The sequence below is a fragment of the Penicillium psychrosexuale genome, assembly GCF_028828465.1.
Source record: "Penicillium psychrosexuale strain IBT 29551 chromosome Unknown utg000001l, whole genome shotgun sequence".
Taxonomy (NCBI): Eukaryota; Fungi; Ascomycota; class Eurotiomycetes; order Eurotiales; family Aspergillaceae; genus Penicillium; species Penicillium psychrosexuale.
In genome coordinates, this window is record NW_026643186.1 from 1,192,415 (window position 1) to 1,218,460 (window position 26,046).

Here is a 26,046-nt window from a genome sequence, read left to right on the forward strand (position 1 = left end):
GATCGAATGTTATGATTGCTTTTCCTTATTCAGACCAATGTGAACCTGTCTTCGACGCGCATTGATGCCCAGTGGCTGTAGAATCTCAGCTGAATGTCGATCATGATGTGGGCCATTCTTAAATTACAGGTGTTGGTTGGTAGTATTATAAAGACCATAGGGTGTCTAGTAACACAAATATACTTGTTTTCGCCTTTATATCCATGTAGGACAAGCCCAGGGACGATCTCCAGATCATCAGAGCTTAATTAGACAAGAAGCGACGATGCTATGATGTTATAATGCTATATCTGTCTCGGTAAGGTAAATCATGTATTCATTTACCTGGATCAAAGGGCCACAAAGGGATATATCTCGGTCTAGAGCGAAGAGATAGTTTGCAAAGTGGAAACCCAGACTAAACACGAGCAAGAATAAAGATCCCGGTAAAGGGCGATAACACTGGGGGAATATACACAGAAAAACAGAACACAGAATTAAAAAAACTGGAGACTAGCGCGAGGGCAATCTGAAATCACCTAAGGCCACCCCGCTGTAGGAGAAAAACTAGACCCAAATATACGAAAGCACATGGAAAGATCAGGAAACAACAAGGGAGCGCCATCTCTATTTTCCGTTGGTACGGAACCGTTCAGGCATTTGAGGCATAGACGACGGGGAACCAGTCTCCGATGCGTCGTTGTCTTCCATTTCCTCGTCCAAATCCTCGGGATGGCTAGATGTCTCAAGTCAGCTTTCAAAATCGAAATATCAGTGCAGCACCGAGATCAACATACGCAAGTAGCTCCTTGATATTCCTCATCTCATAGTGCCTCCTCCGCTGCTGCTCGAAATGAGCGTGCCGTGCGCGGGCCTCTTCAGTCGTCAAGAGCGGATCATGCTCAGGCGCCTCGGCGCCATTTGCATCTTCGCCACCGACCTGAACATGCTTCTCGCTCTTGTGCGAGTCCATGCTCATGCTACGGTCACGGAATACACGGGCGTCATCGTTCATAGCAATATCCTCCAAGTTTTCCTCGGGCTCACCGAGCTCTAGGTCGGGGATTTCATCTTCTGCCACGGCTTTCCGGGGTTTGGTTGACTTGTCCAGCTCGTCGACGAGGAGGCCCTGCGCATCGATTAGGCGTTGCTTTGCATCGTCGAGGCGCATCTGCTCCTCGTCTTCGCTGGGGTCGTAGTGGGGCGCGTAAGGAGTCTTGGGTTCGTCGATCTTCATCTTCGCCGTCTTCTCCTGCTCGGTCAGGTACAGGTTTGCTTCATCCCACTTTAGGCGGGGCTCGGTGTCGTCATGGGCGCTGGCTGATGACTGGCGGCGCGACTGAGACCCTGGGCGGGTGGACGAGGATCGCCGGCCTGCGTTCTGCAGGGTGTTGAGGATGGTGATGTCCTTGGTCTCCTCGGGCTCAGAGATGGTTAGAACCGAGGGTGGAGCGGTGGGTGCCATCGGAGCGGAGGCGGTTTGGAATGGGTTGGAGTTCTTGAGGATGCCTGTTTAGTTGGCGCAAGAATGCACTGGTCAGATCCTCTCGTTGCTGTCGGTCACCATCTGGTGCTGATGTAGTTTGGACTTACCTCTTGGTCGCTGGTGCACATCATCGGAGCTGTGCGCCTTGCCCGGCATGTGTGGTGCGGTAGTCATGGTGGGATGGTAGTTAGGAAAGACCGAGTGTCGCCCGATTTGCAAGTGGAAGAGGTAATAAGAAGACTGATTTCCAGGGGTGGGGAATAGGGGAATCAAAAGGATGTGGCCTGTTTTATTTTGATTATATCACAGGCTTCAAATTTTGCAATCCGTGCGGGAAAAAAAGAGGCTGAGCACCGCCTGATCTGATACGGGGGAAAACGGATGAATCAAATGAGCCTGACTCAGATAGATAAGAGTCAGCTCACAGTAGTCACTAGTCACGAGTAGCAAAGGAAAGAAGAAGAAGATGTATAAGGTCAAGTTGGTGGGGGTGCAAATCCACTCGATGACGTCGGCCCGATCATCTAGTTACCCGATGCATCCAGCTTAGCTAACGTTTAGATGGGAGATATGGGAGGTTGAACATGATATTATGAGGTTGTCTAGGCAACCTCCTACTTAATGCTATACGATAGCCTTGAAAACTGGCTAAACTGTCAGTGACGCTTTCGTCCTGATCTTCAAAAGCTAGCATGAAAGGATACGAACATTACTGGTAAATAGACAGGAAAGGAAATATAACATTAAACTGAGATCAAGACAGCAAACCGCCTAGTCTTCCGATGTATTGAAGAACGCCAGTCATGTTCCAGAGCAAAGCGCAGACGGAAATCCGAGGCAAGAGTCTCAAAGTCCACGAATGTTAAAAAAGCCCAACTAGATCGCCCGAACAGGGGTATATGGATATATATGCATCGACGCGATGTAAAGATAAGAAAGGAAAAGAAAGTCAAAGTGAGAGTGAGAGTGAGAGAGAAAAGAGAAAGAAAAAAGGAAGAAAAAAAATCGAACCAGCGAAGAGAAAGAATGATAGAAGAAAAACGACACAACAAAACGAGAAAAGACAGCCTAGAAAGCCTCTCATGCGATTGAGTCAAATTCCTCACGCTCACGAAGTCGGTTCCGAGCAAGAGTATCACCACCACTGGCCGACAGCTGCATCCAGTGCAGCGCCAGACACATACTCTGCGGATCCGATTTAGAGTCTTTGTCCCGTCGATACATCATCTCCGCCTTGAAGGTATCTCGGGGGAGGGTCAGAGGGAGTGTTACGCGTGGGAGAAGCTCCGGGTGAGTCAGATAAAGGATTGCAAGTTCGCGTTGTGCGACTGGGTTGCCTTCTTTGGCAGTGATGATCCACATTCCCGCTGCGTCTTGGATAGCATGGCCAGGGCGGGATTGGAAGTCGGAGGCGAAAGGGGTATGACGACGGGAGAGCTCTTGGAAGACGATTCGGTCGGCGATTTCAACCATGCTGTGGCAGATCTCTTCTTTGAGGCTCAGTGCGGCCAGGCCGAATTGGAGGAATGCTGTCCCGCAATCCGTCTTGTTTAGCTGATCTCCTGGGACGAACGCGGAGATAAACTGTAGGTCCCTGAAAAGGGTCTTCGGCTTCACTTCTAAGATGAGATCCCGCAAAGCTGCTACAATTTGTGCTTCGGACGGAGTAGAGTAGTCAGACCGTCGGGAGCCACATGTGACAGACTCGGGAGGAGAGGAAGGAAGCACTGGGTCCATCTGTGGTAGGTTGTTAGGCCGCACCTCCGAGAAACTGTGGCGAGTGGCCCGATGAAGTTGAGGACTGCTCCGCATTCTCTCACCTTCGCCCGGCGAAGAGTTGATATCAGTAGGGGAATTGGGATCTTGGGGCGAAATGAGCGACGCAACCACCAAGGAACGCAAGTCCCGCAACGCGTTGAGCTTCACAAAGGGATTTCCATGACGCGAGAACACTTCAATCAGCCGGCGGAAGACCGCCTTGTATGAAAATGCCGACTGTCCGTCCGATTCCATAAATGTCTGCGGTAGCTGCGACGAGGGCTCCACACGAGGAGCTTTGTATTGAGATTCACGAAGGTTACCCATAGACCTGCTCCGGCGACCTTTCAGTGAACCACGTTGCTGACCAAGATGCTGAGAGCGCTCGTCATAATCGACGTAGAATTTCTGGACAGCAGCTCGTCGGCGCATTTCCACCTGAATGCGTTTCTGGTTCAGCGCATTGGTGAACCAGGCGTCAGTCTCACTACCGCAACTCCATACCGGAGATCCCAGATCGCTCAAAAGGAGACTAGTCAGTGTCTGTCTCAAGTCATCCATGAACACCGTCTTCCCATGCGGTTTGCGTTCGACACGACGGAGCTGACGGGTTGCCGTCTCACTGAACATAGAGGGTGGTCGCGAGTATACGCTCGACGCGCTTGCGGCATACATGGGGTGCTTCTGGGGTGCAGACCAGAATGTACTGTAGGTGTCACCAGTAGATGTCGAAGCAGCACGGCCTGGTGAGCCTCCGAGAGAAGACATGTCAACTGCAGGCAAGTCACGCTGAGGCCTCCATTTATCGGAAATAATGCTTTGAAAAGAGGGCTTGTGACATAATGATGGGATATCTGGAGAAAGACGAGACGTAGGATCGAGCATAGGTATATTGGCACCGTAGAAGTGGGAAGCAGAGTTTGTGTCCTCACTTGTGGTCGTTGAGGGCCGAGGAGTGCTCGGCATGGACATTCCTGGGAATGTGCGAGAGTAACCCTCATATTTTGAGCGTTCCCTCTGGAAAAGTTCACTTGCCCATAACACCGGTGTCTCGGTCATCGTTTCACCCACTAGTTTATTGATGCTCATTCGGACCTCGTAGCAGAATCGATGAATTCTTTCTTCTCCCTTGCAGAAATTGTCGATGCCATTGTGCGATAACCATTTCTGGGTCAGCTCGACTTGCTCGTCAGACAGCTTATTCGGTCCACCCTGGCTACTGGGTGCCTTCATCATGTTCATAACTTGCACTTCGGGTTTCTGGAACAAGGAGCCACCCAAAGAACGTGCTCCGTAACGAGAACGCTGTTCTTCGGGGTACTGGTTGAAGAGACGGGCTGAGTAGATCATCGTTTTCAAAGCCATAGCCACGTGCTTAGCCTCCTCATATCTGATGGAGTTCTTGACGTCGCTCATGTACCACATCTTGTCTCGGATCTTGCAAAAGGTGGCCGTCAGGTCTTTGACTTGAGTCTGGAGTCGGCAGAGACTGTGATCGAGAGACACAAAGTCACTCTCGCAACGCTCAATGACAGCTCGTGATTGGATCAGCGAGCGACTATAATTCTCATGCATCGGGCCCAAGATCCATGAATCGTGTGTCGACCTCGATGAGCTACGTATTCCCCGTTGCCCAAGCTGCTGTGAAGCATTCCACCAGTAGTGTGCGCCAACAAAATCAGAGTTATGATGGCAGCAGAACATCGCTTCGTTGAACCGCTGCTTCAGGGACATGGCGGCCGGCTGCGTAGTATTCCGTGAAACGAATTCGTAGTCGCCCACATCTTGAATGCGGTTCTCTTGGACAAGTCGAAGGATCGCGGTCTGTAATGCTTCGTGATTTTCCTCCAGGCCTAGCGTCGTGGACTGGGTGTCATCTTCACTTTCGATTATCGGGCCCTTGGACGTTTCATATCTACTATCAGGGAGGAGGCTCCATGTTAAGCCATGGCCGTCTGCTGCAACTGAGAAGATAGTCCAATGCTCATCGGAGGGATGCTCCAAGCTCAACCGCTCATTGGGATGGTCTAAGTCGGTTAGTTCGAATCGAATGCGAGCGGCCTTTTCAGACAGGCTATTTTCCGGTGGGAAGATAGAATGAGTCTCCATAGAGAATATGGAACCGATATTGGATGTATGTTTTGAACTTGTGTCGTGCTTGAAACGAGCGAATCCAGAATCTGTAAGTGAGTCTGGCCGAAGATTGAAAGATGGTGGACTGGATGGCCAAGAATTAACTCCTGCAGATGCCGGGGAGGAATGCAAAGAAGAAGGCGTCTGTTGGAAGAGAGTGTCTAGGAGTGTGAGGACATCCAAAGCAGACATCATCAAGAAAGTTGAAGAAGACTTTCGTCGAAGTGGTGCCTGTGAAGAGGGAATAGAAGGATCAATCGAGACCTTTGACGGCATCGCATCATGGAATCGAGAGAGCATGTTCTCGATACTGTCCTTGATTATCGGACGAGGGGGTGAGAAATGATTCCTTGAAGAGATTAGCAACGGTGTCGCATCGGCAGAGGATTCAGGTGACGTACATTGAACGCATAACAGCAAAGACTTGAGCGTAGGCACGGTGTCCAACCTGGTTCAGCAATTTCTCGCGGGCATCCTTCCTGATATGGAAATCTAAGAGAAGACCGTGGGTCTATCAAAGCAATAACAAATTGGAGTCAGTTTCGCAAGTTCACCAAGGGCTAGAGGCTTATATACCTCAGGATAGGTCAATGCGCGATAGAGGAACTTGGAAAAGAACCATTGGAGGAATAAAAACTCCAGGAAGCGCCTGCGGGTCTCGGGGTTATTCAGCTTCCGCAAAACGGCTCTTGCAAACTGCAGCACGGCGTGAGGAAAGCCGCCGTCCGGGTCATCAAGTACAGAGAACAAGCCATCCACGGCGGAAGCAAAGAATTCCTCTGCAACATCCGTGCGCATGGGGTCCAGGGAGTCCATGGCAAAATCCAGTCCGGGTGGAGTGGCTATGGGCTCTAGGAGAAAAGCACCGGTTTGTAAAATGTCCATCAGGTAGAGTTCAAACTTGGAGCGGGCTTTCCAAGTGCTGTCGGTGGTCCAGGAAGAAAGGATCTGGCCGATCAGAGGATAGTATCTACTACTTCCGTTGGACATTAGTTGAGCGCAGACGGACGACCACACTTCCATACGCAAGCGGGCTTCAGACGTCCCTGGGTCCAAGGGAGCGGCAAAAACGTTAAAAAGAAGTACAGATAATGGGTCAGTCCTCTCAAAGGCATAAGCGTGGTCCTTGAAGGCAGTGGACTGAGTCTGGCTCTTGTTCAAGAAAGACTGGGCCCGGGCCCGGGAGGTGGAAGGAAACGCAGGATCATTGGTATCCAAAGCAGTGGCAGGAGAAGTAAAAGCAGCCAATTGGGACGACGACAGGCTTTGCAACCGGTCGACCAAAAACTGGGGATCAGAGCGGACCAGCCGCAAAATTTCCAGGAAGTCCGTCCGAGACTGAGGGCTCAGCTGATGAAGGAAATCTGGGAAACGGCCAATGTCAGTTCCCAAGGATGGCTCCCCGTCCATGGAGTCTTCGGTCTGGCCATCGTTGGGAGCGGGTGCAGAGCATGATTCCTGGAGGTCTTGGAGTGTATGGTAGAGAGCAACGAAACTGGCCTTGTCATCATGGCGGAGGGCTTCGACGAGACCTCGCTGTGCAGTCAGCCCGACACGAACCATACGCGCAGAGACGCCAATGGACACTTTGGTGGCACGCAGGCGCTTCTCCAGTCGCTTCCTTTGGGCCTGCTTGCGCTGGTTCTGGTGGTAGCGAGTGGCAAAATCCTCGAATGAAATCTGAGGGACATCTTCCACGAGTACAGGTATGATAGAAGCCATCGCGGGTATGGGATTGTGTCCATTGGAAGGAGCGGCCACTACCGTGGCACTGGCACGGCCCGAGCCACCCAACTCACCTGGCCCCACGTTCAACGGAGATTTGACGAATGTGGGCGACATGACTGGAGATCCCGGAGGTGAAGGAGGTAAAGGCACAGATGCGGGATCTTGCGCCCGATACGACAAGGGACATGGTATATTAACCTTGGGGAAAGTAGGTATTTGCTCGGCTGGAGCTGGTCAGATTGGGCTGCAATCACAATAAGGGGGTATAAAGATAGGAGCGCCCCTCTTTCAGCGTCCCAGCCCCATATAAGGGAGAAAATGCGCAAAAACATAATGACGTACTGGTTGTAGAATGCAAAGAGGACGAATGATCCTCTTGGTGTTCTACCATCTTGCCATTAGCGACAGACAGTCGCAAACCCCCCTAGCCGACGGATCCCTATCGCATTCTGAAATGAAACTCAGGTGCTCAGAGTGACACTGCACTCGATCGGCGGAACAGGTGGTTTCCAGGATGACTGTGTGGGAAGAAAAGGCGGGGGAAGAGGAAAAGGGAAAAAAATAAGGAGGGAAGAAGGGTTTGTTTTCAAATCCAAGTAAAAATAGGTAACTAATGGAAACCCGGAGTATAAAACCAGAAAAAAAAGGCCGGGATTCTGAATAGAAAAAAGGGAATCCTCGAAACGGACAGTTGCAGACTACAAAAGTGCCAAAAGCCAAGTAGAAACGACTTATAAGAACGACGCTAGCAGGGTTAAAGGGCCAGGTACCGAGTACAACGAGACGATGCGTTGGCAGTGCAGGGAATGAGGTGTCCATGCGCCCCTCATGCGCCCCTCGGATTTTATAGACGTGTACTTTCTGCTCTTACGTATCCTAAAGGCCTATTTTACACATATGTGCGACATACTAAATATGGATCGGAGAGCCTATTAAATCACCCACTGAGGCCTAAAAGGCGAGAAATACGAGATGTCATAGAGTGGCAACATGCGCACATGCAAGGGTATCATCCTGGCTTATATACATCGTCCTACGACACGCACAACCGGCATTGATTTCATGCAGCTAACCCGGGATACCCCGACTCCTAAAATAAATAAAAAAGCAAATCTGTTGGATCATGATAGGTGAATCGTTCATGGTGACATTACAAATGCTTAGGTACATCCAAACTCCGTTCATAGGTACTCGTGTAGGTAATCCAGCATACTCTCACCGACAAACCCATTTCTTGTCCACTTCTTTTTGTCCGACACGAGCAGCAACCTGGTCCAGGGTAGCTTTAAGTGTATCTTTGGACACCTTGGGGAATCTAGATACACCCGGATTAGCATATGCTCAAATAGAAGCGGAACTTAGCGGAGATGATAGGACTGACCGTTTCTTCAAAATCTCGACCAATCCAATCTTACTGAGATCGCTGCCTTCAACAGCTTCCTTGAACTCTGCAAGTTGGTCTGGCGGGAATGGCCGTTTCGCTTTCGATGTGGGAGGTAAAGCACTGCCTGTCGCCACGGCCCCAGGGACTGCAGGAACAAGGAAGCCGTCTAGGGCTGTCGCGGGTCGCGCTTTCCCAAGTACTTGATCCACGGGCTTAGCTCTTTCCCAATATGCAGTCGAGAAAGGGTCGATGGGGAACTTGACCCCATCGGATATAGTCTCCATCCGATAGGCTTTCATTTCAGGCTCGACCCCATTGGCAGCCCACTTGATTCCAGTAGAGACAGGCTCTAGATCACCAACAATAAGACGACGTTTGCCTTCGGCAAGGGCATCATCCTCGTCATCTAGGAAGCCTTCAAGATCATCTTCGCCCTCTTCACTGCCTTCATCTTCTTCTTCAGAGTCCAGCTCTTCACCCTCTTCGGGTTCTTCCCATTCCGCCTCGGAATCATAATCATAATCGGTATCCGGTAGCCCTCGATGATAAGGATTTCGGGCAAGTCTTCTCGCGGATAACTCGGACACGCGACGGGTATAAGTTCCTTGATAGGGAGGGCGGATGTCCTCGCCAAACTTGAGAGACTTCATCGTGACCTTGCGTAGAAGTTCTTGTGGCCTTGGAGATGGCATTATGCTCTGATTTTGAGTAGGCTGAGTTTCGTCAGACCTTTGTAGCTGTAATAGTATGTCTCTGACAGAGATCGTTGGCTGACGCCCGCGACGGAAAGGAATTATCTGGAAGACTTCCGTGGGACGGAATGGATGTGTTTGGGTGTGGATTTCGTTGCGTAGACATGAATCGATCGTTTCGTGTACGTGATTGAGGGCTTCGGTGTCACGCTCGAACCGATGAGGGGGTGCCACAACTGTATGCGATTGTAGAAAGAAAGCAGGAAACTCTCGCTCATAGTCAGACTGCGCGCCACGAGTTTCGCAAGAGGAATCGACAGTAGTAGATGCCTTCTTAGGCGAAGGAGCCGTGAATACATGTCCTGAGGAGGTCGAAGGTACCGATGGTTTGGTAAAGAAAGAGTTTAGTTTCATTTGTGACTGATCGGTCAGTATATGGGAAGCTTGCTGCTAAACCAATTGTCAATGCCACTTACTCGGGTCTTCTTCTCCTTCTCCTCGTCCTTTTTACGTTTCTCTGCTTCCCTGGCAGCCCTTTCATCTTCTTTTGCTTTCTTCTTTTCGTCGCGCTGCTTGCGCTCCTCTTCACGTTGGGCATCTTTCTTGCGCTTTTCTTCCTCTCTGTGTCGTTTCTCTTCATCACGCTCAGCGTCGCGCTTCTTTTTCTCCTCTGCCTTCAGGCGCCTCTCTTCTTCTCTCTTGGCTTTCTCCTCTTCTTTCTTCGCCTTCTCTTCCTCCCTTTTCGCCTTCTCCTCGGCCTTCTGGCGCTCTTTGGCTTCCTTTTCTTGTTGCTTGGAATCTGTGCCAGCAGATACTACCTTGCGTTTCTTAGAGGCCAGGGTATCAAGCTCAGGATTAGAAGCAGTATTGGTGTCTGGGGATGTTGATTCCCCAGCACCATCTTCATTTTGTTTATGTACGGTCCTTCTCATCACGATTTCGACCGAGGGGGAGGTGGAAGATTACGCTTGATCTGAACTTGCGGGGGAGTAGTGTTGGCAGGCTGGGAGGCAAGAGATGGATCGCGATTTTCTTGATTTCCGCCGTCGAAATCAGTCAATGGTCGCTTCGCATTTGGCGAGGGCATATCGGCATCATCAACCTCGTGAATTGAGCGTTTTCGGGGACCGGATGAAGGTGAAGGTGGTGCGGGAAAGGACCGGACCGACTGCATCGGCGATAGAGATGTCTTGGGTACCATTGAAACCAGAATGGATGGAAAGAGTTGGTTATGTAGGAATCCGAAGTCTCAGGAGCGTAGGTAGGTGAGGAAGGGGCGATGGGGACAGACTGTCGTGTGATAGATCGCGACTTCAGTTCATGAGTGGTTTAGGTCGTGCCAATCAGGGGAAAGCGCGACTTAAGGAGACAGACAAAAGACAACTGGTCTTCAATCGCAGAATATCGACTTCGCTGCTTGATGAACATATGGAGTACGGAGTAGATGGGCCAACACTGGGACGCGTTAATCGTTTCGCGCTCGCGACCGATAAGCACGTGTGTGCTTATGTAACCAATATATGTGCCCACCTCCAGGGCTGGGCAGGGCCGAGTGCCCAAGTGCCCGATGGGCGCCGTTTTATGTGGGGGTTTTCAGTATGCTGTACAATTTATGGCATCATTGTGGACTCCCAAGGTCAATATGGAATGAGTATGATGTTGTGTGTTTTCCAATATTTTCAATATTTTCAAGTTGCTTGTCTTTCTGTTACTGTCGTGGTTCAATTACCTTGCTCTATCCTATGCAAGAAGCTACAACAAAAGCCCATACCACTCCACACAAGTTATCCTAAATGCAAGACGAATTGAGATGATCTTTGGGTTGAAATTAGGTACTATCTCTAAATTAAGAGAAGCTAGGCCATATGACGAACGCCAGGACGGCCCGTATGCAGCCGGAGAAGGATGAAGACAAGCCAGGAAGCCAACCTATGGAGACCAGCAGTGCGATCGAGGATATACAACGAGACAAGAAAGAGGGAAGCCTAGAGAGAAACAGAGATGTGGCGCTTTAAATGAAAAGGAGTAAATCAGACAGCAAACGTGCAAAGATATGGACAAAGCAGAAGGACGCATTGGTCTAAACCATCAAGATTTGCCGAATGGGGTCAGGTGTGGAGTTGCAACGAAATAGGTATTATGTGCAGTTGACGAGGCGTTAAGAGAAACCACGTGAAAATCATAAAAGATAGAAGGCGGGGGGATATGGAAAGGAGATGAAGGATACAAGAGTTGGCAGATGCCGTATGAGAACGAGGGCATCAGTCGCTGTCTGAATCGGGGTTTGCGACGAAAAGTCGCACATTGGTCATGGAAGTAGTTCGCTCGTCTACACTGCCTCGTCGTCGTAACTCGGATGCTTTGAGAGCTTTATCGGCTGCCGCAGTGCCGGCATTCGGACCCAACATGTCGCCAACAAAGTCTTCTTGCTCTTGTTCGCTGCTGTGTGTTGTGGCGGCATCGTCTTTGTGGAGGTATGACAGTCGGCTCTTTTCTTCCTCGTGAATCTCCGCCGGTGTATTTTCGGATACTTCTGGAAGGTCCGTCCTTTCGTTCGGAGGCGTGCTGTTGCTGCCCATTGTTCCCGGTGTCCGCGAGTATCCACTTGGGTAGCGGTGGGCACTTCCCAGAGAGCTGCGGCCGCTACCGGTCCGTCTGTGAATTGCGCCACCCTCGCTGCTGAGAGTGTCATCGTCCCCATCACCGACCTCGTTCGCGCTGAGTCGCACGGGGACTTTGGCGCCCACTAGGTTTGAGGGTGAAAATTCAGCAGCTCCCTTAGGACCATGTCGAATCTTGCCACTAGCCAAGGTTCCTGACCGGCCAGCGCCTGAGCCATGAACTTCAAGGTATGCTCGTTTCTTGTCCCGCAGGGCTTGTTCGCGCAATCTAGCGTCTTCAGGTTGTGCTCGGTCACACCATACGGTAGCTTTTTGCCGCCGCATGAGGGCCACATATCCAAGCTGAGAGTTGGCAGAGCGAGCCGAAGCAGTTCGTCGGATGTCAGAAACACTGTTTCCCGTGTGTACCGGGTGGTTGCTGGTAGACGAGGTCGAGGTAGTGGTGCTAGACATGCGGCGAGATGGTGGATGGTGAGGAAGAGCCATTTGAGACATAGGAGGTGAGGGAGTGCCGTGGTAGGGCTGAGAGCCGCTTGAGTAGGGCAACACGTTGGAGGATGTGGTTCGAGTCCGACTGTGCGTGGTCTGCGGGCTCGCTAGATGGGGCGCAAGTTGAGGTCGGGGAGAATCGTAGGACTGATATCCACCATACTGGGCACCAGAGAGGGGCTTCCGAGTAGGAGGCCCTTGATGGAGGGGCATTCGAAAGTCAGTCATGTTGGGCGGGATAGTACACCGGTCTTAATATCCCAATGTGCGAGGCCGCTGTCCTAGGAGTTCGGTTTGGTCGTGAGTGCACGTGCACGTGCACTGGGTGTTATTTCAGGATGTGGGATGGTTCGTGACGATGACTTGAAACGCTGCGTTTCCGATGCGCGCGGCTGGCGGATAGGGAGATAATGCGGCCCCAGCGCCCACTGCAGTATGCAGCCGCCACAATCCCCTTTGGGAGGTCTTAAGCGGAAGACTGAGAGTAGAGGCCTTCGATGTGTAATGGCACCAAGGCGTTGTAGATGTGCAATGGGTTGATCCTCGGGGCAATTTTGAGGCGAGGGTGACGACACAAAGTCCTGAACTCAATCGTGAGGTGATCTCGGTGCGATCTCGGTGACTGCAGTGAAAGTGAAGAATTACGAAGAAGCACAAATCAGCGCTGGAGTCTGCCAATAAATGTCGAATGCAGAGGAATGGTTGGGATGGGCAGGTCTTAAGGAGAGACAGGGCACATCGGGGGAATCCTTGAGGACTCTGACCGGCCGTTCCTTGGTCGAGCAAGGTGATTGGACGATACGGAACACGGCGGAGGAACCTTAGAAGTACCTTCCCACCCAATTTTGCGGGTGGAGTACTTAGCTCAGCCACACCTGAGGCTGGGTACTTTACGGTATACGGTTACAGTTCAAGATGTTTCAAATTGTTGTCTCTCTCCAGCTCTTCATGTCAAATGTCTTTCTTTCTTTCAGAACAGGCTTTTCCTCGTGGATAAATGCTACGTTGACATGCCAACCCTACAAATTTACCCCTGAGCATGTGAACACTTGAAAGCGACATCATATTCGCAGGATCCTTGGTTATTCCCACTGAGGATAACTAACTAACGAGTCTTCTGCAAAAATGCTTAGTATGATGGTACGAGTCATGGGCCTCTAGATTCCCAGTCAACGTACACCATACATAACAGGGGCTACAGCCATCAGCCGGCTCCACCATCCAGCCGCCGGTAACTCCGAAGCAACAAGTACCCTATCGACAATGCCAGTTTACACTGCCCTTGTCTTCTCCTATGTCCCAGGGACTGCAGTCAGATATCTTGCTATGTCCGTTACAGGCGCCCCGTGTCCTATGGTCTCAGTTTAGGCGGGAAATTGGAAATGACAGCATGGCAGCTAGTGTCGGGGACCCCGAGCGACTTCAAGTTGTGCTTATCTGCTGCCACTCGTGCAAGCGATAAGTACATGATGCTGATTCATAATGTTAGTGCCGATCAGATCGAACTAGATGGCCCACTGTGTCATCCATCTTGCTGGATTCACCAACCGATATGGAGATGTACTTGGCCCACGTGTCGTCCCTAGTAGAGACAATTGAATTCTGGCCAGCGTTTCAGAACGTCGAGTATCTGCTACTAGACCTAGCCCTCTCTAGTGAGGGAATATCGAAGATCAAGCCCTTTTTGATAAGCAGAACGACCATGTGAGTGGGGACTGCCGCGTGTGCTATAATGCTTGCCTAGATATTTAATTGCATATAAGCATAAGCTAGTTATTCCGTGCCCCGTATATACTCCTAAACACAGGGACAATATCCTTTATTATGGGATGTGTTGGCTTCTAATGCATAATCTAAGCCCCTTAGGTCGATACAGCCCAATGATCAGCCCGCTGCCATCGGCCCCGGCCCCTATTATGGCTGATACTTGCACGGTGCAAGTTGCACCTGTGCGCACTGCGGGGTATACCTCCTTGCGAGAAAATGTCGTTAGGGGAACTTCTACGGAGTACCACGTACAGGGAAATCACTCCAAATAGCCGCCATCCAGAGTACTCGTCAGCTACGGGTTGATTCTCCCAGGGCTGTATTGATGCATAATTGGACTATCCCTTGAAAGAAAGGGCATAGTTAAGGCAATGCTTCAACCCCTTTATTTAATAGGGCGAAAATCAGGCCTTAAACGCACTACCTCAATACATGTGTAGTCCATCTCCGTATAGTCAAATACGATAAAATTTCAATTGCGCGACATAAAAGACAGCTGCGCCACACGAAGTGGGCTCATTGGTGGAGCTCGGAAGCTGCGAAAGGAAAATATATAGTCATGACGTCAAGATGTTTCAGCGTATCCAGGTTTGTACAGAGACACAAAGGAGAAGTGCCTGTGCCTGATCGTACATTGGCATTCAGAACAAGGCACCGGTCGAGGACAGAGACCATTGTGTGACAGTGGGGAAAAAAAGGTGCGATATAGGACATAGTATGTAGTATGAACTATGTCTGTTATACTAAGTAGACGCAAAAACATCTGCATGTCACAATTTGCAGTCCCGAGGCTAGCGGGATTGGCGCATATGTCTGGCATATCCTTTGCTTTCCAGGCTTGTTATTTGCAGATACCTAATATGGCTCCATAATCTCTTTAAGACTTCGCCTTGGGTGTCTCAGCGCCACTATCCCCAAGCATAAGCCCCCCGCCGCTCCACTCACACTATAGGATTGTACAATGGCATGCTCGCTAAACCGTAGGGTTCAGGACCTCGATAATCGACGTAGAGAAAACATGCACAGCTATATTACGCTAGTAGGAATTTTCGAGAGAACTGACTAGGAATAGATAGTTGAATTGACATATATCATTAACATAACACAATTCTATCGCAAAGATAATGTATGCAGTGGAGATAGAAACCAGACCCACAGCGATGTGCGAAAAACAAGGGAGTAAGGTTGTAGAGAATCACACAATCGCCATCAGGATTGAATATATCTTCATCGTATTACTGTGCGGGCTGGTTTCCTCCTGCTGGGGAGATGCTCCCATCATCCGTGGCCTTGCCCCAAGCCTCTTCAAATGCTGAGTCTGCCAACGGCTCAGGCGCAGGCTCGTTGAAGGCTGGCTCCTCGGGCAAGGCATTGCGTGATTGTGGCTCATTTATATCCTCCTTTAAATCTGCTTTGTCCTCTTTCTCAACTATCATCTCGGAGAAAGACGATGAAGCACTTTCAGTATCGACTAGATCCGTCTCCCTAGTCGGTACCGCTGTGTTCTTGGCACCAAGAAGCTCGAGGTCGAAGTTCGAACTATAGACCACGGCAGAGAAGGCTTCGAGCTCACGCACGTTCTGGTCCATGGCGACCAGATACTCATTTGGTGGGTGGGCACCATTGCCAATCACATGTGCTTGGCGAGTCATGACAGCCAGAAGATTGGCAAGCTTTGTCTTGCGCTCGGAGTTGGCAGCCAGGGGCACAACAGTGGCAATTGAATCGAAGGACTGCGGGGCAGTCTCCGGTGCGGAGGTGGGCGCCTTGAAGGCGTCAGCGGCACATCTTTGATCGATAAGGGTTGAGAATCCCTCGTTATTAAGAAGTGTGAGGACAAGGGAGAAAGAGGGAGAGTCGATCAAATCCGCCGTCTCATCCAGGAGGTGTCGCAGCTTCGATGCCGTTTGGGAAGAGGTTGTGTCGGCTACGCCTTCCACGCCCGACTCGCGCAAGACATGTTCCTCTTCCTCTGCCGGGGGAAGCAAGCAAGAAAGCCATTTTTGAGATCGTCGCTCGTCCTCGGTGCTGCCTTCCACCTTCTTGCGGATTTGCAAGGTCAACTCAGAGAGCTTGGCCAAACTGATATCCTCGCGTGGATTCAAAGGTCCAAATACTTCCTCTACGGCAGTTTGCACTCTTCCCATTAGACCCTTCCACCCGCGGTGAAGCAGCCACCAACTGAAGGCGAGGTAACGCCGGTTGGTCTCGAAGTCATCGCCCAATGTCTGAGTGAGTTCATCATCGTGGTCTTCAAGACTGATTGTCGAGACGTTCGCAGGTGGTGTAGCAAGGGAGATCACGCTGGACAGGTAGTTCCGGCGGCCGAGTAGGTTGAGTTGGATGTGAGTGAAGACAGTGAGCAGGGAGAGAGTGTAGATCATAGTAAAAGACCGCGTGATAGCTAGGAAACGTTAATTTCTGACAGATGAGGTTTTATGATGAACGAAACAGACTCACAGGTAATCTTCACCTCATTCCACAGCTGTGTCTTGTTTCGTTTGGGCCGAGGTTGTGCGTCCGAGTTCAGAGCATCGCCGGCCTGGCTTGCGTGCACATATCCTTCACTCTGGAAACTAGAGAGGCTCCTCCGATCCTCGTCCGGCATACTCGGGGAAACCGAGCTCAGATCTGACCCAGTCGCCTCTCCTGCATTCAGCCGAGCCAACCTCTCCGCTCGCTTCTGCTGGAGTTCCTTGGTCAACTCCTCAACTGGGAGGGCATCGATAATATTCTCGGCGGCGGTCGGCAATAACGCGAGGACAGTATATGTGCAATCGGTCTGGTTTTGTTCGAATCGTCGGCGCAAACTATTGCCATGGGTCAGTGATTCCGGTCCGGGGTATGCTGGTCGGGCTTTCACGTGCTACAAGCTCGCGTGCTTGCTAGCGGAGGAATAGGAGTCATCAAAAACAAGGGAAACTGACTTCTCGCGAGCAATCCGATCGCTGCTCATGCGTTCCCGCGCCTCGGAGATCTTAGACAGCAGGTATTGTCCGGCCAAATAGCCAGCTCCTATCACCCCAGCCCCGATTGCAAGACCTTTGCGATTGCGCTGGAACCAGCGCCTCGTCGCACCGATCATATTTGTGTTTGGTGCTTCTCTGGAAGAAGTTAAAATGACAGGCAATCCCAAATCATGATATATTTGGGAGATGGATGGTTAAGTACGGAGTAGATGGGGAAGACCGGCTTCGGGCGCTGATCGCCAGTTTCAGGCCTCGGCTAGAGCTCACCGTCATGCAATGTAAGTGAACCGCGTCTATAAAGCACCACAGAGGATTTTAATACCTGCAATAGCTTACAGCTCTAAACTTTTGACCATCTTCACTCATTTCTCTAAATCATCAATGATCGTATCTTAAAGCTCCGGATTTGGCATGGCCATCCCGCAATAACCCGCTAATCCCTGTATGTCTCTTTCTTGTCCTCTTCATTGCTCTTTATACTCCTACTCCGTATACTTCGTACTCCTTGAACATAGATGTCCTCTTTGAAGCTGGTTTCACCCCAGTTCGATGATAAGCGATAAGCTTCAGTCGGCTACGTCCGATACAGACCCGCCCCCCTTGCCATATCGGCCTCGGAATCATCACTCCACCTTACACCCCTCCAGCTCTATGCAACAACTTGTTTACTGACTGTCCCTCAATTTTGTATTCCTGACAATACTTCCTCTTTCACCAGCAGGAACCGTTTGAGGCTGCACTCAACCGGCCTGGTTGTGAGCTGCGTCATGGCGGGGATGGAGCCCCGCAAAACCCCTCCGGAGTACTTTCTGGAGATCTTCGCGGACACCACCCATGTGCGAGATGTACTGAAGGGTCAGTTGTGAGGGAGACATATTAGGCATGTCGTTTGTACTAAGTTTTTTCTGCCAGGCGTCCTGAACCTCATCTTCTTCCACCGTTATTTCCCTTCCATCCGGCCAGTCACCTTTGACGTGCTCGACTTCACACTCCCCGCTATAAATGATGCAGACCTGGAAACACTGATTGAATCACGGATATCAGCTCTGGTCCGGCAGCATCTGTCCTCCGCAGCCGGCGGGCAGGATGGCCAAATTGTCGGTGGGGGCGGGGGTGTGCGAGGGCGGATCGCAGTCGAGTTCTACGAGAAGAAACGACGTCGGTCGGGGCACTGGTTTGGTGGACTGACAGGGAAAGGCGAGGAAGAGGTGTGCTGGGAGATCTGGACACTTGATGTGACGATCGCGACACCGCGTACTGAGTCTGGTATGTACAGTCTGCGGGGTCCCTTTTTTATCCAGAGCTAATTTGGTTACAGAACGAGCCAAGGTGCGCAAGGCAATGGGAAATATGCTGCAAAAGGCAGCTTTGAAAATCTTGAGCGTTGTCAATCGAGATAAAGACCATATCCCGCCCATCACCACTAGCGACTCCAATCCCTTTCCCTATCGGATTGTCGTCAACCCGCGGGCTGATGGCTGGGGAAATCGCATGGGGCTTTACTGAGATATGCTGTTTAACTAAGAGCTTGGACGATATACCTCTAAATCGTCAATTCTAATACGTTCCCACTCCGATCATTGTTCAACCAACCGGACACGTTGCTTTTGTTTCCTTCAGTGAAACATGGCTGCGGGCGATCGACCCCGATACGAGTTACGAAATCTGTCAGATGTTATAAAAAGGGTTATTACTATGAGTGTACAAACCCCCTGTGCTGTGGTGGTCATCTGGAGTTCAGTGCTTAGGTGTTTATGTATTTTTGGATTCTTGAAAGGGCTGGGCTGGTTCTTTTTACAATGCGGCGTAAAGTACATATGGATCCTTTTTCAAATCAATATGAAACCACTAACTATTCCAGACCTTCTGTTGAGTCACGAGGCATCATAAACCAGAGAGGTTTGTAATCTCGGTGTACAACGTCTCTTCAGCGAGACCGTCATGGTATTTGGTTTGGAGTAGTATTTTCTAAAACACATTCTGTGGAGCTGCACCCTGCATAAAAAGCCTGCAGGTTGTAAGCAAAGTGCTATCTCTTAGCCAATAATATTCCATCTGATCCATCAACACCCAATATTTAGCCCCAAATACAACTACCCCTTCATGCAGTGTGCCAATACCCCAATGCAAACCAAAGAAGCATCACATTGATCCAACAGAAGCCGACATGACAGCTCGAGTATTGAGAATACATATCATACTACTTTTATTGATTATATCGACCCGGGGAAGAGTAGAAGACTTCGAACGGGCGTTTACGAAATCGATCATTCCCAATGTGAAGAAATTGTCATTATTAAGTTCACTTGCTTTGATTGGAATCTTGATATTTACTAGCAGCTATCGGACCAGCTTCTTGGGGTTGATCCGTTCACCCTGTATTTGCGGGGACGGTTGTGCATGACGTTTTAAGGAGGTCATTGGATGATAGAGTGCGCATATAATACTAACTAATGCTATGTCATGTGTGTATCAGTTAAGTTCTTGGAATCAAAATGTATATTTTGGATGGCAACTACTGACAAAGTCATGTACGGTCTTCGTCAAGCCCTCAATCTATCCATGGATACTCAAGCATCCTCACTCGTACGGCTTTGTAAGGACACAGCTCGATGGCGCATAGGGCAACACCCTGAGAAGATACATGTAGATAACGTAGATAACGTCGATCTCGAACACATCTATGAAACCAACTGCATCCACATTCATAATGTACGAACTAACAACTAATCCACTCGAGTGTGACAAAATGGCAAGAACCAAGATAACATTCTCATATTCAGCGAATATCCAACCTCGGACCCGTTGCAAAATTTCTCGGGTCCTCTCTATTTCATGTTCCAGCTATTGCACTGCCCCTATTTAATCATGGCAACGAACATTTGAGCCAACCACTCCACTTTGTGCTTCGGCACAGAGAATCGGATCCGCGACCTGCGCCTAAGTAGGTTCCACGGAGCTTTTATTGTCGACGCGATTCTCAGTTAAGATGTGAGACTACACACCTTTAAGTGGAGTGGGGCTTGCTCGCAGCCTCGGCCTGAGCGCGCAGGTTGGAGGAAGTACCGTTGGAGCTGAAGAAACGGCCAAGCACGGGCTGGAGGAAGGAGTTGAAGACAATTTGGGCACCGCTTAAAAGAGATCAGCTACTGGTCTTAACTTGGTCATGGAATAGTAACATACCTGGTCTGGGGAAGGGCCATCCACATGATCAGAACGAACTTGAAGATGTAGTAGAAGGCTGCGATCAGTTAGCAAGATAGTCAGAAGATCGGCATATTGTGGGCACGTACGGAACCAGTAAGCAGCGCTGATGGCACTCTCAATGACAGTCAGGAAAGCAAACACAACCCAGTACTATCAAGTCATATGTTAGAATTACTGATCGCGTGCAAGCGGGAAATATGTCACGTGGGTGGTGTATGATAACAATCAGCGGTGATTACTTCCGCACGATTGTAACAACCAGGTGATAGAATCATGTGAACATACCGTGAGCCACTATAAGAGCGAAAAAAGACAAGGTTAGTAATTTGTGTGTAAAGGGGGAAATTTACAAAAAAAAAACTCACCTGGGTGTCATCCTGAGTGCTTGAGGTGAAAAGTGCGTTAAGGGAGTAGTAACCGGGGATCAGGAAACCGGCAAAGTTGACGAGGAACTCGCCAGCAATGTTAAAGAAGACAAGGAAGAAGTAGACTCCGACAAGGCCGAGGATAACATAGACCTTGGGGACATTGGTCTGACGCTCAAGGTTGGCAAGGACAGGGTACTTGGAGAGCTACGAAATAGCAGATGTTAGCTCAAAACCACAGCGATAGATACTATAGTGAAGTATGTATCAAAGGATGTGATTGCAGATGCTCCTGCTGTGGTCATTATCGCTTAGGGGCATTTCAGCCACCAGGCGAGGGTTTGACCTAGGAGGACAGCGAAACACACAAAACAATGGCTGGAAACGTACCTCCTTGTCGAGCTGAGCAATAGAGTGCTGGGCACGTTCCTGGAAAGAGGCCATTTTTGTTTATAAGGGGTATCGTTTGTGGGAAAACAAGTCAAAAAGCTAATAGGATGAGAACGGAGTGAGGGATGGTGAGAATGCAACCGGTCAAGACGGCGGCAAAGAGGACAGAGGCTGGCTAGCCTGTGCTCATCACGTGATAGATATGACGTATCCATCCACTTATGAAGCTGGACAAAGTAAATTGTTCCAAGGCTATTGGCTTGATATAAGGAGTATATCGATATGATCAGAAGATCTACGCCTGGAGATCGTGCAGATGACTATGGATCCTGCTTCTATCTTCATAAATGCCGTCTGCTAGAGTGCCTAATTGAGGGGCTAAGGGGAATATATTAGTGGCCTGTAGCGAGTTTAAGCTTCAGCAGTGGTAGCCCTATGTATCGATGTACCTTAAAACAGATTTCAAATCGAACATCTGGAGTATAATGTATCAGAGCCAGTCCGTTGGCCCCTCCACAAATCTCCCGAGATCGTACATCCTATACGACATGACGTACGCGGCTTTTCCCAAGATCATCGAGGGCTATACCAAATAACTTGTTTACCCGTTGACCTGTTTGCGTTTCTAATCTTTTTTTTTTCCTTCCATCATGAAACCGGGGAGAGTCCCTTTGTGGGCCTCCCCTGCAGTAGTTGGTCGTATGTGATGCATCCTTCTGCTTCCCCCGAGATCCCGCCTATCAAAACTGACCAATTGAGAAACATTGCACTATTTCCACACACTCTTCCTCTCTCAAACATGAGGTATCAATTTGAAAATTTAGAAAAATGACCCGATTCTGAGTATCTTCAAACACAAATGGCCCCGGGATGGCATATCAGGGGAGTCACGTGACCCGTATTCACAGGGATAGCAGTTGCAGTCGGGAAAGAAAAGATAAAAAAAGACCAAGAAGACCCCAAAAGAAAGGAGCAAACATTCTGAAAAGACCGACAGCATACATACACTTACAGTTAGCGCCTGACCGCCAGAGACGACCTCGGCATATGGTGTGATTGGGTCGAAGGGACAGGAGATGCAATTAGGATAACTCCCGTTATCAGACCTTCTCCCCTCCCCTAAAAAAATTCATGCAGAAACGCCTAAATACCTTTACCTTACTTTATATGTCTTGATACTTCTCCAGTGGACCCTCCAATCCCTCGAACCACTCGAATCTCCATATCCCCCGTCTACGCAAAGGCGGGCCATGTAACCACACCCGCGTACCGCCCTCCTGAGCTCTTCCACCCCCAAGGGAGCTACACAATACAATTGAAGCATTCAACGTGGTTTATGGGTCAATTTCTCACAGCCAACTGTTCTACGATTTGAGATCGCCATCTATACCACGTGGGATCCACACTAAGCCTGACCTTCGTCCTCGAGAGCTGTTTCGATTTCCATTCCGAATCACTAAATATCGATACACACTTTTCTCAATGCGGCCACAGTGAGTCCATGATACTCCATGATACTCCTTGAATGTCTCTAGACCCAATTCTAATTGTTTGTTTGCGCTTAGACGCGAATACCACATTGTTGTGTTGGGTGCTGGTAGGAGCCTTTCCTCCTGAGATGTTTCCATAGGTCATAGGCTGACCACAGGCATTCCCATGCGACGCGATAACAGGTGGTGTTGGAAAAAGTTGTCTAACAGGTTCGTTCCCTGTGTTCCGCACCCTGCCCTGAGTCCTCAAGCTGAGCAACAATCGCCTTCTAGCCCAATTCGTTCAAAATGTCTGGATTGAAAGCTACGACCCTACGATCGAGGATTCATACCGGAAACAGATTGAGGTAGACGTAAGTTGTCTACTACGCGCTGGAAATTACTCGGCCGTTAACCATGCTTGATAGGGTCGACAATGTATACTGGAGATGTGAGTACCTCGGTGGTTTGGATATGGCATGATGCTAAAATTTTGAAGTCTTGACACCGCAGGAACAGAACAGTTCAGTAAGTTTTTGGCACATCTACCCATGTGAGATCGAAGCTAACAACCCACAAGCGGCAATGAGGTAAATCTAGCCACACTCCATCCATTACCAATCCGCGAACCAACTCCGAGAAAAACACACCGTACTAACAACATTGTCTACAGAGAGCTCTACATGAAACAAGGCCAAGGATTCCTCCTCGTCTTCTCCATCACGAGCATGTCCTCCCTAAACGAACTCTCCGAGCTCCGCGAACAAATCATCCGAATCAAAGACGACGAGAACGTCCCAATTGTGATCGTGGGCAACAAATCCGACCTAGAAGAAGATCGCGCCGTACCACGCGCTCGCGCCTTCGGTCTATCCCAGAAATGGGGTAACGCACCATACTACGAGACCTCTGCCCGGCGCCGCGCAAACGTCAACGAAGTCTTCGTTGATCTGTGCCGCCAGATCATCCGCAAAGACTCCGAGGCCGCAAAGAGCAGCAACGATCCCAACCGAAAGCGCGAAGGCCCGAACCGCAAGCGAGACAATCGCCGGCCGAAAAACCGCCGCGGGCCGTGTGTCATCCTTTGATTTAGCAATTCAAGGGGCGCCGAGGCCCCTTGTCTTGTTTCATTTTCATGCGATACGACCCTCTGCGATCTATGCCTATTCGACGCTGCTATGCATTTGACATGTCATGTATGACTGATGTTCTTTCTATATGCTGCCGATATGGCTATGCCTCTCCTCTCCCCACCCCTATAGAACCATGCTTCGCAGCTACAGATTTGTATCTTTTCTTTTTTTCTTTTTTTGCGCTGTACACAATTGGTGTCATACTTCTTTTTATTATTTGACATATTTGATTGAGGCTTGGTTGATCTGGACTCTAAAAAGACTACTTTCAAGAGATGGAAAAAAGTGCTTTCTTTTCTTTTGGTCCTGTTGCTATTATCGTTTGGTTGATAGGCTCACGCTACAATCCTTGTGGTTGGACCCTTCGCCGTCAACAAAAAGGCGTGAAATTATAGTACCGGATATCTTGTGCGATTCAAACCCTTTCCTTTGATGCGCTCCTTGAACCGCGCCGTGCAATTCTAGAAGTCCACTAGACTAAAGAACGATAGTCTATAGAGGCTAAGGCTACATAATTTGATACAAAGCGACTGTCCACCGCATATTCCATTTGACTATCCCGAACCGTCGTAACAAGTCAACGGCACATAAACAAATGTCTTCTATTCTATATTTTCTCGAATTATTTGAATAGAAATAACCATGCCTCGATCCAACCCTACATCCGGAAGACACCAAACCTGGTTTGCACATCCGGCTCAGCCTTGCCACCGAGCGCAGCTGTCAGACCCAATCCCAGCATTTTCCTCGTCTCAGACGGCGGGATGATACCATCATCCCACAAACGAGCCGAGGAAAACGTCGCTTCAGATTCACGGTCGATGCGGTCTTTCAAAGCCGGATCAGCGGTTCGTCCAACTGCTTCCATAACGGCAGAGAGTTGCTCAGAGCCCATCACACCGATCTTCGCATTAGGCCACATAAAGAGAAGACGAGGCGAGTAGGCACGACCACTAGAGCAATATCAGTTAGAGAAGAACTAAAGAAAGCCTAAGGAGAAAGAAAGAAACATACCACATCCCGTAATTACCAGCACCAGCACTGGACCCAAATACAACAGTGAACTTGGGGACATCGGCACACGCAACCGCAGTGACAAGCTTAGCACCGTTCTTCGCGATGCCGCCCTTCTCAGCATCAGCGCCGACCATGAAGCCGGAGATATTCTGCAAGAAGACAAGCGGGATCCGCCGCTGAGCGCAAAGCTCAATGAAGTGCGCTCCCTTGAGCGAGGACTCAGAGAACAAGATTCCATTATTAGCAACTATGCCGACACGGTGGCCGTGGATGCGGGCAAAGCCCGTTACCAGGGTCGAGCCATAGTCGCGCTTGAACTCGGCGAATTCACTCCCATCGACAATCCGCGCGATGACCTCGTGGACAGGGATCTGGCGTCGGAGATTGGTGCCAACGATTCCGTTTAGCTCATTAGGGTCGTACAGCGGTTCTTTCACGACATGCGAATCTCCATTACCGTTCTCGAGCCGGAGCGGAGTGCTCGTGGTAGGGTAGTTGAGATTCGCGACGGAGCGGCGAGCAAGGACTAGAGCGTGGGCATCGTCGACAGCCAGGTAGTCGGTAACACCGGAGATGCTCGAATGCAGCTGACCGCCACCGAGATCCTCGGCGGAAACCTCCTCGCCCGTCGCGGCCTTGACGAGAGGCGGGCCTGCCAGGAAGATAGTACCCTGGTTCTCGACGATGATGGTCTCATCGCTCATCGCAGGCACATATGCACCACCGGCTGTGCAGGGACCCATGACAACGGATAGTTGTGGGATACCGAGGGCGCTCATGCGGGCCTGGTTGAAGAAGATCCGGCCAAAGTGATCACGATCTGGGAACACATCTGCTTGATGAGGCAGGTTTGCACCACCAGAGTCAACAAGGTAGATACAGGGGAGGCGGTTCTCCTGCGCAATCGCCTGTGCGCGGAGGTGCTTCTTCACTGTGACGGGGTAGTAGGTGCCGCCCTTGACGGTGCTGTCGTTGGCAACGATCATACAGTTGACACCCTCGACCATCCCAATTCCGGTGATGATCCCACCCGCTGGAACATCCTCGCCGTAGACACCGTGTCCCGCGAGTGCGGATAGCTCTAGGAAGGAGGTGCCTGGGTCGACTAGGGCGGAGATCCGGTCTCTTGGGAGCATTTTGCCGCGGGCGATGTGCTTTTCGCGCGCTTTATCATTTCCTCCGCGTGCAATTTTTGTGTGTAGACTGTTCATCTGGTCGAGGAGTTTTTGCATTTGTTCGCTGTTTTCGCGGTACTCCTGTGAGGAGGTGTCCACTGCTGTGGGGAGGACTGAGAGGGCTGAGGCATGGTGAGGATGTGTATAACTTGCTACTGTTCTATAAGCTGGTCGTGTAATATTTGTTGACTGGCGGAATGAGTTGAGACATTTCCGTGGTCCGAGTCGGGAACCCCAGGTTTGGAGGACGAGCGGGGACGGGACACGCATTGCGGGGAAAAGTG

The 26,046-nt window shown here is 50.1% G+C and overlaps 9 protein-coding genes across 9 annotated transcripts; 2 read left to right on the forward strand and 7 right to left on the reverse strand.

Moving 5' to 3' along the window:
• Positions 1-606: 606 nt before the first annotated feature.
• N7518_000454 (PP1-complex regulatory subunit GLC8) lies at positions 607-1,639 on the reverse strand (the record flags this gene model as incomplete). The annotated part of the gene is made up of 3 exons (XM_057181382.1): positions 607-715; positions 777-1,488; positions 1,573-1,639. The coding sequence occupies 3 exons, from the start codon at positions 1,637-1,639 to the stop codon at positions 607-609; spliced, it is 888 nt and encodes a 295-aa protein (XP_057046732.1).
• A 906-nt stretch (positions 1,640-2,545) lies between these two features.
• N7518_000455 (uncharacterized protein) lies at positions 2,546-7,198 on the reverse strand (the record flags this gene model as incomplete). The annotated part of the gene is made up of 3 exons (XM_057181383.1): positions 2,546-5,705; positions 5,758-5,867; positions 5,933-7,198. 3 exons carry the CDS (start codon positions 7,196-7,198, stop codon positions 2,546-2,548), a joined length of 4,536 nt encoding a protein of 1,511 aa, XP_057046733.1.
• A 1,101-nt stretch (positions 7,199-8,299) lies between these two features.
• On the reverse strand, positions 8,300-10,361 carry N7518_000456 (putative chromatin assembly factor 1 subunit A; the record flags this gene model as incomplete). The annotated part of the gene is made up of 4 exons (XM_057181384.1): positions 8,300-8,399; positions 8,466-9,580; positions 9,637-10,061; positions 10,127-10,361. The coding sequence occupies 4 exons, from the start codon at positions 10,359-10,361 to the stop codon at positions 8,300-8,302; spliced, it is 1,875 nt and encodes a 624-aa protein (XP_057046734.1).
• A 1,060-nt stretch (positions 10,362-11,421) lies between these two features.
• Positions 11,422-12,498, reverse strand: N7518_000457 (uncharacterized protein; the record flags this gene model as incomplete). Its single annotated transcript, XM_057181385.1, has 1 exon — positions 11,422-12,498. One exon carries the CDS (start codon positions 12,496-12,498, stop codon positions 11,422-11,424), a length of 1,077 nt encoding a protein of 358 aa, XP_057046735.1.
• Positions 12,499-15,272: 2,774 nt separating this feature from the next.
• Positions 15,273-17,122, reverse strand: N7518_000458 (peroxisomal biogenesis factor 3; the record flags this gene model as incomplete). Its single annotated transcript, XM_057181386.1, has 3 exons — positions 15,273-16,441; positions 16,498-16,847; positions 16,965-17,122. 3 exons carry the CDS (start codon positions 17,120-17,122, stop codon positions 15,273-15,275), a joined length of 1,677 nt encoding a protein of 558 aa, XP_057046736.1.
• A 651-nt stretch (positions 17,123-17,773) lies between these two features.
• Positions 17,774-18,512, forward strand: N7518_000459 (autophagy-related protein 101; the record flags this gene model as incomplete). The annotated part of the gene is made up of 3 exons (XM_057181387.1): positions 17,774-17,861; positions 17,919-18,272; positions 18,325-18,512. 3 exons carry the CDS (start codon positions 17,774-17,776, stop codon positions 18,510-18,512), a joined length of 630 nt encoding a protein of 209 aa, XP_057046737.1.
• Positions 18,513-20,013: 1,501 nt separating this feature from the next.
• On the reverse strand, positions 20,014-21,022 carry yop1 (putative membrane biogenesis protein (Yop1); the record flags this gene model as incomplete). Its single annotated transcript, XM_057181388.1, has 6 exons — positions 20,014-20,137; positions 20,190-20,247; positions 20,300-20,363; positions 20,499-20,507; positions 20,579-20,785; positions 20,969-21,022. The coding sequence occupies 6 exons, from the start codon at positions 21,020-21,022 to the stop codon at positions 20,014-20,016; spliced, it is 516 nt and encodes a 171-aa protein (XP_057046738.1).
• Positions 21,023-22,450: 1,428 nt separating this feature from the next.
• N7518_000461 (uncharacterized protein) lies at positions 22,451-23,525 on the forward strand (the record flags this gene model as incomplete). Its single annotated transcript, XM_057181389.1, has 8 exons — positions 22,451-22,461; positions 22,534-22,565; positions 22,642-22,668; positions 22,732-22,811; positions 22,866-22,888; positions 22,937-22,965; positions 23,018-23,027; positions 23,111-23,525. 8 exons carry the CDS (start codon positions 22,451-22,453, stop codon positions 23,523-23,525), a joined length of 627 nt encoding a protein of 208 aa, XP_057046739.1.
• Positions 23,526-24,228: 703 nt separating this feature from the next.
• Positions 24,229-26,032, reverse strand: N7518_000462 (putative 3-methylcrotonyl-CoA carboxylase, beta subunit (MccB); the record flags this gene model as incomplete). The annotated part of the gene is made up of 2 exons (XM_057181390.1): positions 24,229-24,523; positions 24,585-26,032. The coding sequence occupies 2 exons, from the start codon at positions 26,030-26,032 to the stop codon at positions 24,229-24,231; spliced, it is 1,743 nt and encodes a 580-aa protein (XP_057046740.1).
• Positions 26,033-26,046: the final 14 nt, after the last annotated feature.